Genomic DNA, 12,781 nt, shown 5'->3' with positions numbered 1-12,781 from the left:
AATGAAACTTGAAACATACGAGTCAGTGGAAGGGGAGGGTTGGCTAGAGCTTGGATCCTTCATTGATTTTGAGATTTTGCTAGGGTTAATGAAATTGAGAGTGGTCGTCTAAATTTAAATGTTTGATTTGCCTGTATTCTTCTCTCCTGGGGCTCTCCTGGGGCTAGGGGTGTGAATATTTATATTATATATTTGCAGTGTTGGAGGTGGGGTTAGCAGAGAGGGAAAGGGGGCGGCGAGTGCTTTTGTTTTGGCAGTTTGTTAGGGTTAGGCGAGAGAAGGGCAAAAGTTTCTATTTATACCAGTGGAAGTGGTGCTTACTGGTTAGGGATCTATTTTTTGAACCGGTTCGGTTCGGTCCGGGTTAACCGGTTTTTGCATTAAAAAACTGAAAATCGAACCGAATCGGGGCTTTTTCTAAATATTCTAATCGGTTTTTTTTCTCGGTTCGGTTTTTCCGGTTAATTTTTTGTTGGTTTTCTCGGTTTATTCGGTTTATCGATTTTTTTGAACACCCCTAGGTAAAACTATAAATTAAAAATTGTTCACCTAATAACATGTAATTCTAAACACTCAACCAAATGCGGAAGCAATAAGCAATTTAAAGAGTGAGAGTTTAGAGAGATTGCACCAAGATTTATAGAGGTTCAGTAAACCACATACTTCTCTCTTTGAACTTTCGTTCAAGAGTTTATCATTACACACCAGTCTTCTTAACGGGTGAGACCAAATCGTTACACGATCCTTTTGCGGATACAAGATCAAAGTCAATCCTTTTGCAAACTTAGAATCAAATTGTTATCCATAATCTTTTTACAGGATAAATACTAGAAAACATTTCACCAATACTTGTTGAAGAACAATTATTAAATCACTCATAATTTTATCTCTATAAGACTTTTTCAAGTGGTTTAAGTATCACTTACACTTTTCACAATATACTCTCTTAGTAGAGTTGATTGGAATAACAATTAAGCTCTTTAAAAAGTGTCAATTCACATCTAACCTTGTTTTTTGAATGATTATAAGTGAAACAAAAGTGTTATAGGTTGTTTTTTAGAGGGAGTATGCTTAGATTTTTTCCTTAGAAGTTCTATACTTGTTTTGGGCAAATAAAAGGCTATTTATAGGCTTAGAAAAGAAACTAGTTGTCAGACACAGTTTTTTGCCTGTTGACAGAATCGGTTAGACCGTTTTAGAATCGATCAAACCATTTTAAGAATTGGTTAGACCATTTTGAAAAACCTCAAAAGTTTCTGGAAATTTTCCAGAAACGGACTATCCATTTTGAGAAAATGTTATACCGGTTTGTGAAACAGTTTAACTATTTTGGCTACTGTCGTGCCATTTCCAAAACAGTGAGACCATTTTAACTGCTGACCAGATTTTGTCCCGTTTTTGTGTTTTGGTCTTTTCTTTGTTTTCTTTATTTCTTTTGGGTCTGCTTAGGTTGTGTGGGTATTATAAGGTGTCCTAAACAACTTTAATGATTTTTGGCAAAATCTTATAACAAATTCTTGATCAGCGAAATCGATATTGTAATTTATACAAGTTTTTTATTCTTGACCTCACAAATCATTTCCTTGCTTGTTTAATGATTTCTTAAATGTTGTAAATCTGTCTATATCATTGCAAAGGTGTGCACACAAACACACGTGTGCGTGTGTGGGGGGGGCACATTAACATATCCTTATTTAAATCATTTAACCGTGAAATACATTATGATATTAATAATGTGATATGCGTATATCAAAACTATATCAAAACAATGTTTTATTATATCTAATGTTTATGTTATCATCAAAACATATAACTAAATCATTATCGTAGTCATAAGACTAATAGTTTCAATAATGCAAAACATTTTTTTCTTTGTATTCACATTATAAATTAAGTTAGGGTGAACTTTATCTAGAAGCTTTTATTCACTAATCTATTTTGTGTTTAAGTTGAGCATAATTTAGCGTCTCTTTGTAAAGTTGCTACTTTTATTGTGGTTATAGTTATTTGTTATGGTTATTATAATCATAGTTATTAAACTCCATCTAGGAGTCGACCTAGGAAAATGATCAGGTCACAAATAACCCGGGTTAACACTGAAAATTAAAAACTCAACCAAAATACATATCTTCAAATTACAGGCTTAAAAAAATTTCACAGATAATTATATATGCTATCTAATGAAAAGCTACACAACACCATTCAACCAATAATTAAAAATCCTTAACCATCTAGGTGGTGGCCCAGTGGTAAAAGCTTGGGACCAAGAGGTTTGCTCCCTCTGTGGTCTCAGGTTCGAGCCCTGTGGTTGCTCATATGATGGCCACTGGAGGCTTACATGGTCGTTAACTTCAGGGTCCGTAGGATTAATCGAGGTGCGCACAAGCTGACCCGGACACCCACGTTAAACTAAAAAAAAAAATCCAATCACAAAACACATAACAACATAAAAATCCAAAAATTACCCATAAAATCATAACTAAAACAACATTGAACCTAGATCTCATAATTCTAAATCAAAACCAAGAAACACCAAAAACAAATCCAAACATTTTTAAACATACCTAGATGAAATTATATCCACATTAAAGCTTAGCCCATGATCCATCCCTGTTATTAGTAACCACTTCAAGACAAATCAAACATGAAGCTTACCCTCCAAACAACTAGCCATTTAATCCTCTTGCACCACCACTTATATCTCCATTATCCACAATCACATTATTCTCATTGTTCCCCAATCTCATCTCACCAAACCTAAAATAACAAACCCTTCAATCTCTCACCTTTCTTTATATAAATTAATATTATTTCTTTTTTTTCTTTTCAAAATTACCCCACCAAAAATCACACAAAAATACCCAACCACAAAACCTATTGTGACTACAACATTAGTGTTTAAACCCCCTGACCCAGTGGATGATGTACTTTTAGAGACATTAATGTCATGGTTGATATAGCAGTTAGTTCCCATGATGAGATAAAAGAAAAGGTTAAGGTAGGACTTCCCATTGCTAATGAATTAATTGGAGTAAGAGGAGATATTATAGGAGGAGTTGATAATGCTGAGGCCCTCAATTATGAGAAAAAAAGAAAATAAAAAAGAAGTATATTAGGAACTCAAGTGTGGTGGTTGCATGTTTTAGGAAGTTAAGGTTTTTATCTATGAATCAAAATGGTGTCGTTTATCATAGAAGGTTTATGAAAAAATAGTCGAGTCTCATCTGAGTTTCATTGGGTTACTTGGATTTTGGGTCACTAAATTTCGGGTCAACCTAACAGGTCGTTCGAGTTTGAACGAGTCAATTGCAACTCTAGTTTTTTTACTTTGTAAAACCTAGCTAAGGCCCCACGTCAACCCATAGGGCCAGGTTTTACAATAATGTTTATAATTGTAAAAGAGTATTTGTTAATATGTAATGTTTATAATGCTTTTGTGTTATGTGAGATTTAAAAGTTCATAACTTATGACTTTTGGTTTCCAATTACAAAAAGCTAAAACATGTGGCAAAAACACTATACACATACCTTGATTTATATTATAGATTGTAATATTAAATTAATGATTTTGCTAGTAACAAAAAAAATCAATTGAACAAACCTTAGGGAGTAAAATGGTGTTTTACTGGTCCATCTGTCATTTTATATTTGTTAAGGGGCAACTTAGTCTTTTTTCATTTATTTTACATTATAGAATTACTTGAATACCCTTAAAAGTAAAAGAAACACTTGATTATGGCTTAGGGGCATTTTTGGTTTCTACTTTTTTAAGCGTAATGTAATGACCTAATTGCTCTTAGAATCAAAATTCTCAAGGCATGTCTATAAGGTATTTTGTGTAATTTCATAAATGGTTTTTTGTAGTCATTATTTGGTCCACAGAGAAATGTGATAATTTGATTAAAAAAATTAAAAAAAAATGAAAACAGTTGCTGATGCGTGCTTGTGTTAATGCATCAGTCGCTCTGCTATCTTTGGGCGATACATGCGGCTAACTCAGTAGTGAAAAACTTTCTTTAGTCATGTCATTGGATTCCCTGCGGTGTCCTCTTCCTCAAGAGACCATGCGTGTTGGTTGTTTCTCGGTTGATTGTCGCCAACAATATTTTTCTTTTTTTTTCTTTCTCTTTCCTTGGAATTTGTGATGGTCATTTAAAATTTTAGAATAGTCCTTTTAACTTAACGTATATGAGTGTCATTCCTTATTTTTTTTTTTCTATTTCTTGTCCTTGACTCTTTTATAGGTTTTTGATTTTTTTTTCAATTTTATCATTCAATCTAAATTTATTATTTTTTATTTCTTCAATCTTAGCCCGAATTCTTTTTATTTCTTATTTTTTTTCTCACCTCTTTTGTAAACTTTCAATTGTTTTCAATTTTATCCTTTGATAAAAAAAATTAATTTGTTATTTTTTAAATTTATTTTTTATTCTTTTGTTGGTTTTTTCTTTTTAATTATTTTGTGAATTTAATTCTTCTATTCAATTTAACCTTTCAGTCCAAGATTATTCATCCTCTTATTTTTTTTAAATTTGATCCTCATTATTTTAATTACTATTTTTTCTTTTGGATTCTTTTGTATAATTATTTTTTCAATTTTATCCTTTAATATTTGATTTTTTTAAAATTGAGCTTCATGATTTTTCTAGATTCGGTGCTTTTAATTAAATAGTTGAGGTCACAGGATTTATAAGCTAAAACGAGTTGACATCTTCTTCTTTTTTTGACTTGTTTTTTTTCGATCTCATTATTTGACGTTGATTTTTTTTACAAAATAGGCTTCGTGGTTTTCTTTATTTTTTTTTCTATCAGGTTATCTCAATCTCATGACCTGACTTGTGGGTTTGACGAGTTAACCCAAGTGGGCTCGCATCTATTTTTTTTTGCTTTGAATTACTCTTTCTTCTTTTGGATCCTTTTGTGTGAATGGTTTTTTTTAAAAAAAAAAAATTATCCTTCAATATTTGGTTGGTTTTGAATTGGACATCGTGGTTTTTTCATATTTAATACTTTCGATCAAATGATTCGGGTCACAAGTTTTATAATCTAACGATGATTTTTTAAAAAACAATATTGAGTTTTGTGATTTTTTTTATTTTCATTTATATCATGTTACCCAATCTCATAACCTGACTTGAGGGTTTGGCTGATTGACCCGAGTGGGCTTGAGTCTTGTTTTGGCTTATAATTAATTTTTTTTTTATCTTTTTGTATGATTGATTTTTTTTTTAATTTTATCCTTCAACATTTGATTAGTTAAAAATTAGGCTTCAAGATTTTTCAAATTTGGTTCTTCTGGTCAAATGATTCGGGTTACAGACTTAACAAATTAACACGAGTTGACATCATTTTTTCTTTGTTTGAATTTTTGTTTGGAATTGAGCTTCTTGATTGAGTCAAGATCTGAGATTTTACAGGTTATGATTTTAGAAGATTAAATTAGGCCTGCCTTTTTATGTTATTAAATTAACTTTAAACTCAATCAAATCAATGACCCGAGTCTTGAATTTCTTTTACTTCTTTACAAATCCTAACATCCTCTTAACTTTGTTTTTTTTTTTTACATTTGAAAATTTTGGCTTGGGTCGTGGTGTTGCGTCGAACATTGATATAAGTTTACTCAAGTCAATTTTTGGTCCTTTTTAATTTATTTATTTTTATGTTTTGACCTTCAATATTTGGTTCATTATATTTGGGTTGATATGGTTTCCATGGTTTTATCATGATCTCACACCAGATCACATGTTTTATAACTTAACCATTATTGGCATAGATCAATCCAATATTTTCCTATCTCAATATTTTTTAAAAATAAAAATTATTCAATATATTACCATTTAAATATTTTAAAAGTATTTTGGCCATTATGCATCAGTTTTTTCACTCCCTAATATCTTAATATTTTTTTAGACTGGAAAAAAAAAGGGACTTGCTGCATAGCTCATGGAAAAAAACTAGTTGCTTCTGAAACATATTTTAGTGGTAGGAGGTGCTTTATTTGAACAGCATATGAATTATAGTAGCCATCTCGTGACTGCAGACTGAAGTCCACCCATGAAGCATCAAATACCAGCAAGACTTGTCTACTTTATTTTCTTCTTAATCTCGTGAGACTGATAAGAATAAATAAACCATTCTTTCTTCTTTCTTTTTCATGACCATGTTCCCCTCCAAAATCAAGGCACAGAATCAATGGAATATATAAACAAAGAAGGATAAAATTAACATGAAAATCTTCAGCAGTGGATTCACAATATATACACACACAATGGATTTATTGAAAAATTTGTGTGTGCGTACAAGGCGCAAAATATACCTACAACAACATTGTAAGTAAACTTAGTAATGATTTTAATTAAACTGAACTAATCATGCCACGTTAACGGAATGGTGAGCTATGTAATCTCTAGCTAGCTAGTAGCTACAATTTAAGCTCGAGCTGTTCTGATGATTGGCCTTCGTCTAGGGCAAGAAACGGGTTGCTGTCTTCTTCAGATCTGGGAGGCCTAGGATGATCCGGAGTTGGGTTGTTTATCTGATACGGAGCTCTTGCTGTAACCCTGAAAAATATCCCAAGAAGATTTAAGATAACTAGTTGATTATTTAAACAAGAACAGTATTTAGACTTGGAGCAGTAAAAGACTACCCAGAATTTTCAATTTTTTTGGCATAAAAGTAAACCTTAAGCATATTAGTACCTGTCTTTCCTCTTGGAAAAGAACCGATGAAGTGAAGCTCTTCTAGCATGGGGCACATCTGTAAGAAAAAGAAAAAAAGGGAAAGAAATGGTTATTACAAGGATATTACTTCACTGATTAAAGCTTAAAAATCATTAACAACTCGAACAAGTAGATTATGAAACAATTGTTTACCTGAAGCATTAGCTTGAGATTGTAATTGCAGTCTTTCTTGGCCTTTATTGGAATCAAGCGCAGCAACAGAATTGGTGGAGCTGACTTTTCTTATTGCAGGAGCAGAGCTGGGACACCCATCTGTGCTAATAGAGCTTCCCTTGGCAGCCAAAGCCATGATCTCCTTGGCCTTATCGGCCGGAAAGTCATTAAAAACACTCACTTTCCCAGCGTAAAATATAGTCATTTGGGCGGTTTCAGGATCCATTGGAGACGATTTCCTAATGTCATAAAAACACAAACAACTTTAGAAGTTGAATAATAATATTTGGAGCCAAAGTTTTCTTTCTGCCTCTATATATATGTTCATTGTTGGTACCTCAAGTGATCAGCCTTGTTAATAGCGTCATCAGTAGAATCTGGAGGACCAGAACCCACAAACTGAGGAAAGAAATCCATGAATTTCATCATGTTTGCAGATGCCATAGCGTTTTGCCTTGAAGTGATCTGATCAGAAGAAATTTCCATGTTGTTGAGTAGATTCAATGTTGTTGCCGGTGAACTAGGTGTCTCAAGGCCTAAAAACGATATTAAACAGACAGAAGATAAGAAACATGTACAGAAGTCTGTATAATTAAGCATGCATCGGAGAAAGATAAAAGGAGACTCTCGGATCCGCATCTGAAAAGAAAACCAGGAAACAAATATAATTTTTAAGTGTACCTTTAATTTCTGCCTTTCCATTTATTCCAAGGCTAATGTCTCCAAAACTCCCTCTCTCCTTCAAGTACTGGCTCAAAAGATTGCATTTTTGGGCAAAGTTTGATATCTGGTCCTGAGGCTTGCCAGATTTCTGTGCCATATTCGCCATGGATGAAAAGCTCTCACAACTAAATCCTCCCAGATGAAATCGAATGAAGACTCTCTTGGGATTTGGTTAAAGGGAAATGCTTGCTTGTGTCTGTTGTTACTGGTGGGTAGTAGACTCGGGCATGAAGAACACAAGGAGGGTGTTAGGTTCACGAGCACGTTCTTTGAACCTGTCTGACTGCCATGAGCTTGTTCTTATTATCCTTGAATTTTCTAATGTCCCTTTCTTAATTATTCATTTATTTTTCAAGCACGTTTTTTAGCTTGAGAAAAAGAAAAGTAGAGGATGAGAACGAGTCAATAAAGTAGAAGCGGAGAGCGCTTTCCCTGGATCGCCGGTATCTTTTACAAGAGTTTACAATGATATTTTTTTTCCTTAGTTTAATAATTTTGGGTGACAGCACATACCGTGCTTTAATTGTATATTGCATGATATGAATACTGTTTGTATGCTTAGAATTGTATATGAAATATAATATTAAATACTTTGATAGCGTTAAACTATATCAAATAATAATTTCTCCTATTTAAAATATTATTTTCTAGTTAATTAAATTTTAAATTTGACATAATAATGAAATTTAATATTGTTGGATTTTTGTACTTAGGCTCCGTTTATTTGCTGAAAAGTAGTTTTTTTTTAAAAAAATAAATTTCGGGAAAGTGAATTACAGGAAAATGAATTATTTTTCGATGTTTGGTAGTGTAATGAAAAATAAGTTGGAAAATATTTTTCAGTATTTGGTTATGTCATGGAAAATAAACTGGAAAATAACTTGTTAATGTTTTATATTTTTCAAGTGTATTAAAATAATGAGGAACAAATCTTACAAATTAAAAAGTTGAATGAGAATAAAATTGAAAAAAAATATAATTTCATAAATTATCTCAAATAAAATAAATAATAATCAAAATAATAAAGATCAAATCTAACAAACAAAAAAATTGAAAGATGAAGAAATTAAAATAATAATAATTATCATTTCATAAATTATTTCAAATAAAATAAATAACAATCAAAAGAATGAGAACCAAATTTGATAGATAAAAAATTTCAATTAAAAAATGATAAGGGAAAAAGCAAATAATAATTATAAAAATGAGGACCAAAGTTAATATAAAAATTAAATTCTAAGGGATGAAATTGAAAAAAAATATTCAAAACAAAATATATATAGCAATCAAAAGTTTGAGGATCAAATTTGATATAATCGGCAAATAAATGATATTTCTAAATTTTTCACAACTTTCAGAAAGTGTTTTCCGCCCAAAATAAAAGGAAAACATTTTCCTGGAAACCAAGTCAAATTTTTCTTTGATTGAAAAGTGTTTTTCATTGACCAACTTTTTTATCGACAAACAAATATAGAAAAGTTTGGAAAGTAATTTCCAGAAAATCACTTTCCATTAAACAAATACCCCGTTAATTCATTTCTTTACTAGTAGAAATACTTTATTAGATCTCTCTACTATATAATGTCACATTTTGTTCTTGTATAATATATTTTTATTTAGTTTATATCAACATTATTAGAACTACATAATTAACTTATGAATTTGTGACATGGAAAAAATATTTTGGTAAAAAAATATTAGTCCATTTATTATTAAAAAAAAGAAGAAGAGAGAGAGAAAGAGTAAAGGATGAGAATGAGTCATGAAAAAAAACGAGTAGAGGTGGTGAGTACTTTCCTTGTATTGCTCGTATCTTTTACAAGAATTCACAATGATAACATACCATATTTTTTTCTTATTTTAATTTTGGGTGACAACATATAAATATACCGTGCTTTAATTGTATATTACATGATATGAATTGTGTAACATTCTTAACTTGTTGAATAGAATTACACAATATTGTTTTTTAGAGTAATGCAAAAACTAAGATAATTGTTTTTTTAACATACACTTTACTGAATTTTATGCAGAGTTTTTCTTATACTAAGACCGTATCAAATTATTGATATCTTTTTATATATCACAAATCAATACCACAAGTCATCATAGATATTGTCCCATATCAACACAACTAAAGAATAGCATGCAATTATTTTCTGTGAAATATAAACAATATAGGCAAAAAATAATTAACTTAAGATTTATATTGCATGCTTAGTTAAACAATAGAAATAATCATTATAACTCAGAATATGAACATCTTTAGAGGTTTATCTTAATTAGTATAAATTTTTATAATGGTTCACAACATTAACAAAACAAATATAAGATAATGATATTCATACTACTATAAACCTAATTATTAGTCCAAAATTATAATACATATTAGTTCAACAACAATAAATTACAATATTTATATCTATATCAAAAGGTGTCATTATAGAAATCGGCTCTGGTTTGAGAAGAACCTGACAATTAAATCATTTCATAACAATTTTAATTTCACCATTTTCAATCCACATATAGTTCATACATATACTTTATCTTTAAGATAGGTTCAATATCCTGTAAATCATATATATTGATGCCATTAGCCCCTCCTGATAAGCTAGTCTAATAAATTATCTCAGTCATCTAAACACAAATGTCACTAGCTCTTTTCAGTCAGCCAGTCGAATAAATTATACTGGTCATTTGAACACAGATGCCCCTAGCTCTTTTTGGTCGGCTAGTCTAATAAATCATCTCGACCATTTGAATATAGGTGCCATTAGCTCTTTTCGTTCAGTTAGCCTAATAAATTATCATGATCATCTGAACATAGATATCATTAGCTCCATTCGATTTGCTAGTCTAATTTCATCCTTTTTAATGTTCATATCACAAATAATGAATAAACAACATATATTTAAGAAAATTGCAATTATACAATTCTAGAAATCTCTTATAAATAGCGAAAGTGAAGGACATCTACCTGGTGCATGTACTCATGTTGTAGTCTCCTGATGCTGGATAAATCTTGTGGCCTTTCTTACACCAACATGCATCCAATCATCAAACATCTATTTAAATCATACATTTCAAGCTAAATTTTCCTTCTCCCTTAAATACAAGTTTAAATACAAGTTTTAGCCGACAAGAGGTTTCTACCCTTTTTAAATTTGTTTCTTCATTTTACATGTTAAACACATATAATTCAGAACAAATATCGAATCAATTAAACCATATCCCTCTAAGGTTCTCACTTCGGCCAACCATTAATTCATCCATACCTCATGTTTTTTTTTTTCATTTCATAATCATATTTATACTAACATTCATAATTCCATCTCAACTCATCCCTTTACAATTCATCTCACATTCACTAAATTTAATTCAAAGTTTATTGAAAATTTAACCACAATTATGCAGAATAATTAAATATATTTCAAATGTCATAAGTCCATCAACACATACTAAACACACATAAATGTACAAACAATTGCCTTGGTTCCCACCAATTCCTGTTTTTTCCAAATATGGTCGGCCCTTCAGGTCTTTTCTTTTTAATCCATTAATCCCAACTTCTATCTCAAACTCATCATCAACACTCATTTCACATCTCCACAACTTCATACACAAACATAAATAATTTTTTCTCATCAATTATTCATAATTTCATAATTCAAAGTATATCAAGCATTTAATCATAACTAGATAAGTTAATTAAATCCATTTTAATTCATCATTAATATATTAACACATATTAAATACATATAATTTAGTAAGAATTTATTAGGTTCCCACCATTAATCATTTTCCTTTAAAGTGGCAAGCCCTACCCCTCAAAGAACATTAAAATCTTTTCTTTTTTCATGCAATTTTCCTTTATACATACATATTCATCAAATACTCCATGCAATGCAATTAAATATTATTTTTACAACATTGCACCTAAAAAACCCATTCCTATTTTTCTCTTAGGTCGAAACCTCCTCCTGAAAAGAGGACACGGTTTTCTTTTAAATTGTTATAATTGACACTTTACCCACTCATTTTTTCATGCAAAAGAACACCATACTAGAAAAACTTCATGTCAATTAAACCAAAAAAATTCAAACCTCTAACCCATGTTTTGGTTGAATCCTTGCTCATAATAGAGATTCATTTTTTTTTTTCAATTTTATTTTAAACACATCACTCAACCATTTTTCATGCACAACAACATATTTCAATCATAAAACAACCAATTTAAATAACCCAGCATGCTTAACTCAACATTCCATAATCCAATCATAACTTATCAAGCTTTGAAACACAATAAAACTTGAATTAATTATTAAATAATGTTTCTTACCTTTTAAAGACAATAAATCAAAGAGAAATTTAGAAAGAAAACTTGGCTTTCTCCCTCCAATTTCCACTTTTCCTCTTAACTTTCAAACTTTGAAAACCCTTTAATCCTTAGAGTCGTTAGAGTTCCATCTTTAAGTCCTCGTTAGAGTTCCATCTTTAAATCCTTCTTAAAACTCTTTATAATACTCTAATCTAACTCTTTTAATGTTTTTCTCTTGAGAATTTGGTAAAGAAAATCAAAACTTTCTCCCTCTCTTTTGGTATGAAACCATCAACGTTAAACTTCGAATGGAATATATATATATATATATATATATATATATATGTGTGTGTGTGTGTGTGTGTGTGTGTGTGTGTGTTTTCCTTATTTATAACTTTTCCCTTATGTTTTGTCCATGTATTTTTCTTTTAATCAGGTATCTCGTCCCTATTCACTTTTAAAAATCAACATACATACAAGTTTTATACCACAAACATCATTCCTAATTATTCACTATATCTTTATTTTATTTTCCAATTAACCTGTTTTATCTTCAGGTTAATTTAAATTTATTAATACCGGAAGAAGATTTTAACCGAGGATTTATAATATGTATGTTTAGAACTATGTATGAAATATAATATTAAAAACTTGATACTGTTAAACTATTCAAAATAACAATTTCTCCAATTTAACGAGTTGCTTATTATTTAAAGAAAATAAGATTTTATTATTATATTTTAGTGATTTAAATTTTAAACTCGATATGATATCTAATATCACCTACCAAAGGGAAATGGAATTTGATATAGTTGGATTTTTATACTGAATTTTTGATATATTTAAT

At 30.3% G+C, this 12,781-nt stretch overlaps 1 protein-coding gene across 1 annotated transcript; it reads right to left on the bottom strand.

Annotated features, from left to right (window-relative positions):
- Positions 1-6,221: 6,221 nt before the first annotated feature.
- On the bottom strand, positions 6,222-7,916 carry LOC7475677 (protein TIFY 10b). The gene is made up of 5 exons (XM_002304082.4): positions 7,575-7,916; positions 7,231-7,429; positions 6,873-7,132; positions 6,699-6,756; positions 6,222-6,560 (listed from the first exon to the last, which is right to left on the bottom strand). Exons 1-5 carry the CDS (start codon positions 7,720-7,722, stop codon positions 6,422-6,424), a joined length of 804 nt encoding a protein of 267 aa, XP_002304118.3. The 5' UTR covers positions 7,723-7,916; the 3' UTR covers positions 6,222-6,421.
- Between the last annotated feature and the right edge of the window lie 4,865 nt (positions 7,917-12,781).

The sequence above is a fragment of the Populus trichocarpa genome, chromosome 3 (genome assembly GCF_000002775.5).
Source record: "Populus trichocarpa isolate Nisqually-1 chromosome 3, P.trichocarpa_v4.1, whole genome shotgun sequence".
In the NCBI taxonomy this organism is placed as follows: Eukaryota; Viridiplantae; Streptophyta; class Magnoliopsida; order Malpighiales; family Salicaceae; genus Populus; species Populus trichocarpa.
Note: the sequence above shows the minus strand (reverse complement) of the source record. Positions and strands in the feature narration are given on the sequence as shown.

Coding starts and splice junctions, on each gene's coding strand:
- LOC7475677 (XM_002304082.4), bottom strand. CDS start 7,722: ATGGCGAATATGGCACAGAAATCTGGCAAGCCTCAGGACCAGATATCA. Junction 7,430..7,574: donor TGGAAAGGCAGAAATTAAAG/GTACACTTAAAA, acceptor TATCGTTTTTAG/GCCTTGAGACACCTAGTTCA. Junction 6,561..6,698: donor TTTTCCAAGAGGAAAGACAG/GTACTAATATGC, acceptor GATATTTTTCAG/GGTTACAGCAAGAGCTCCGT.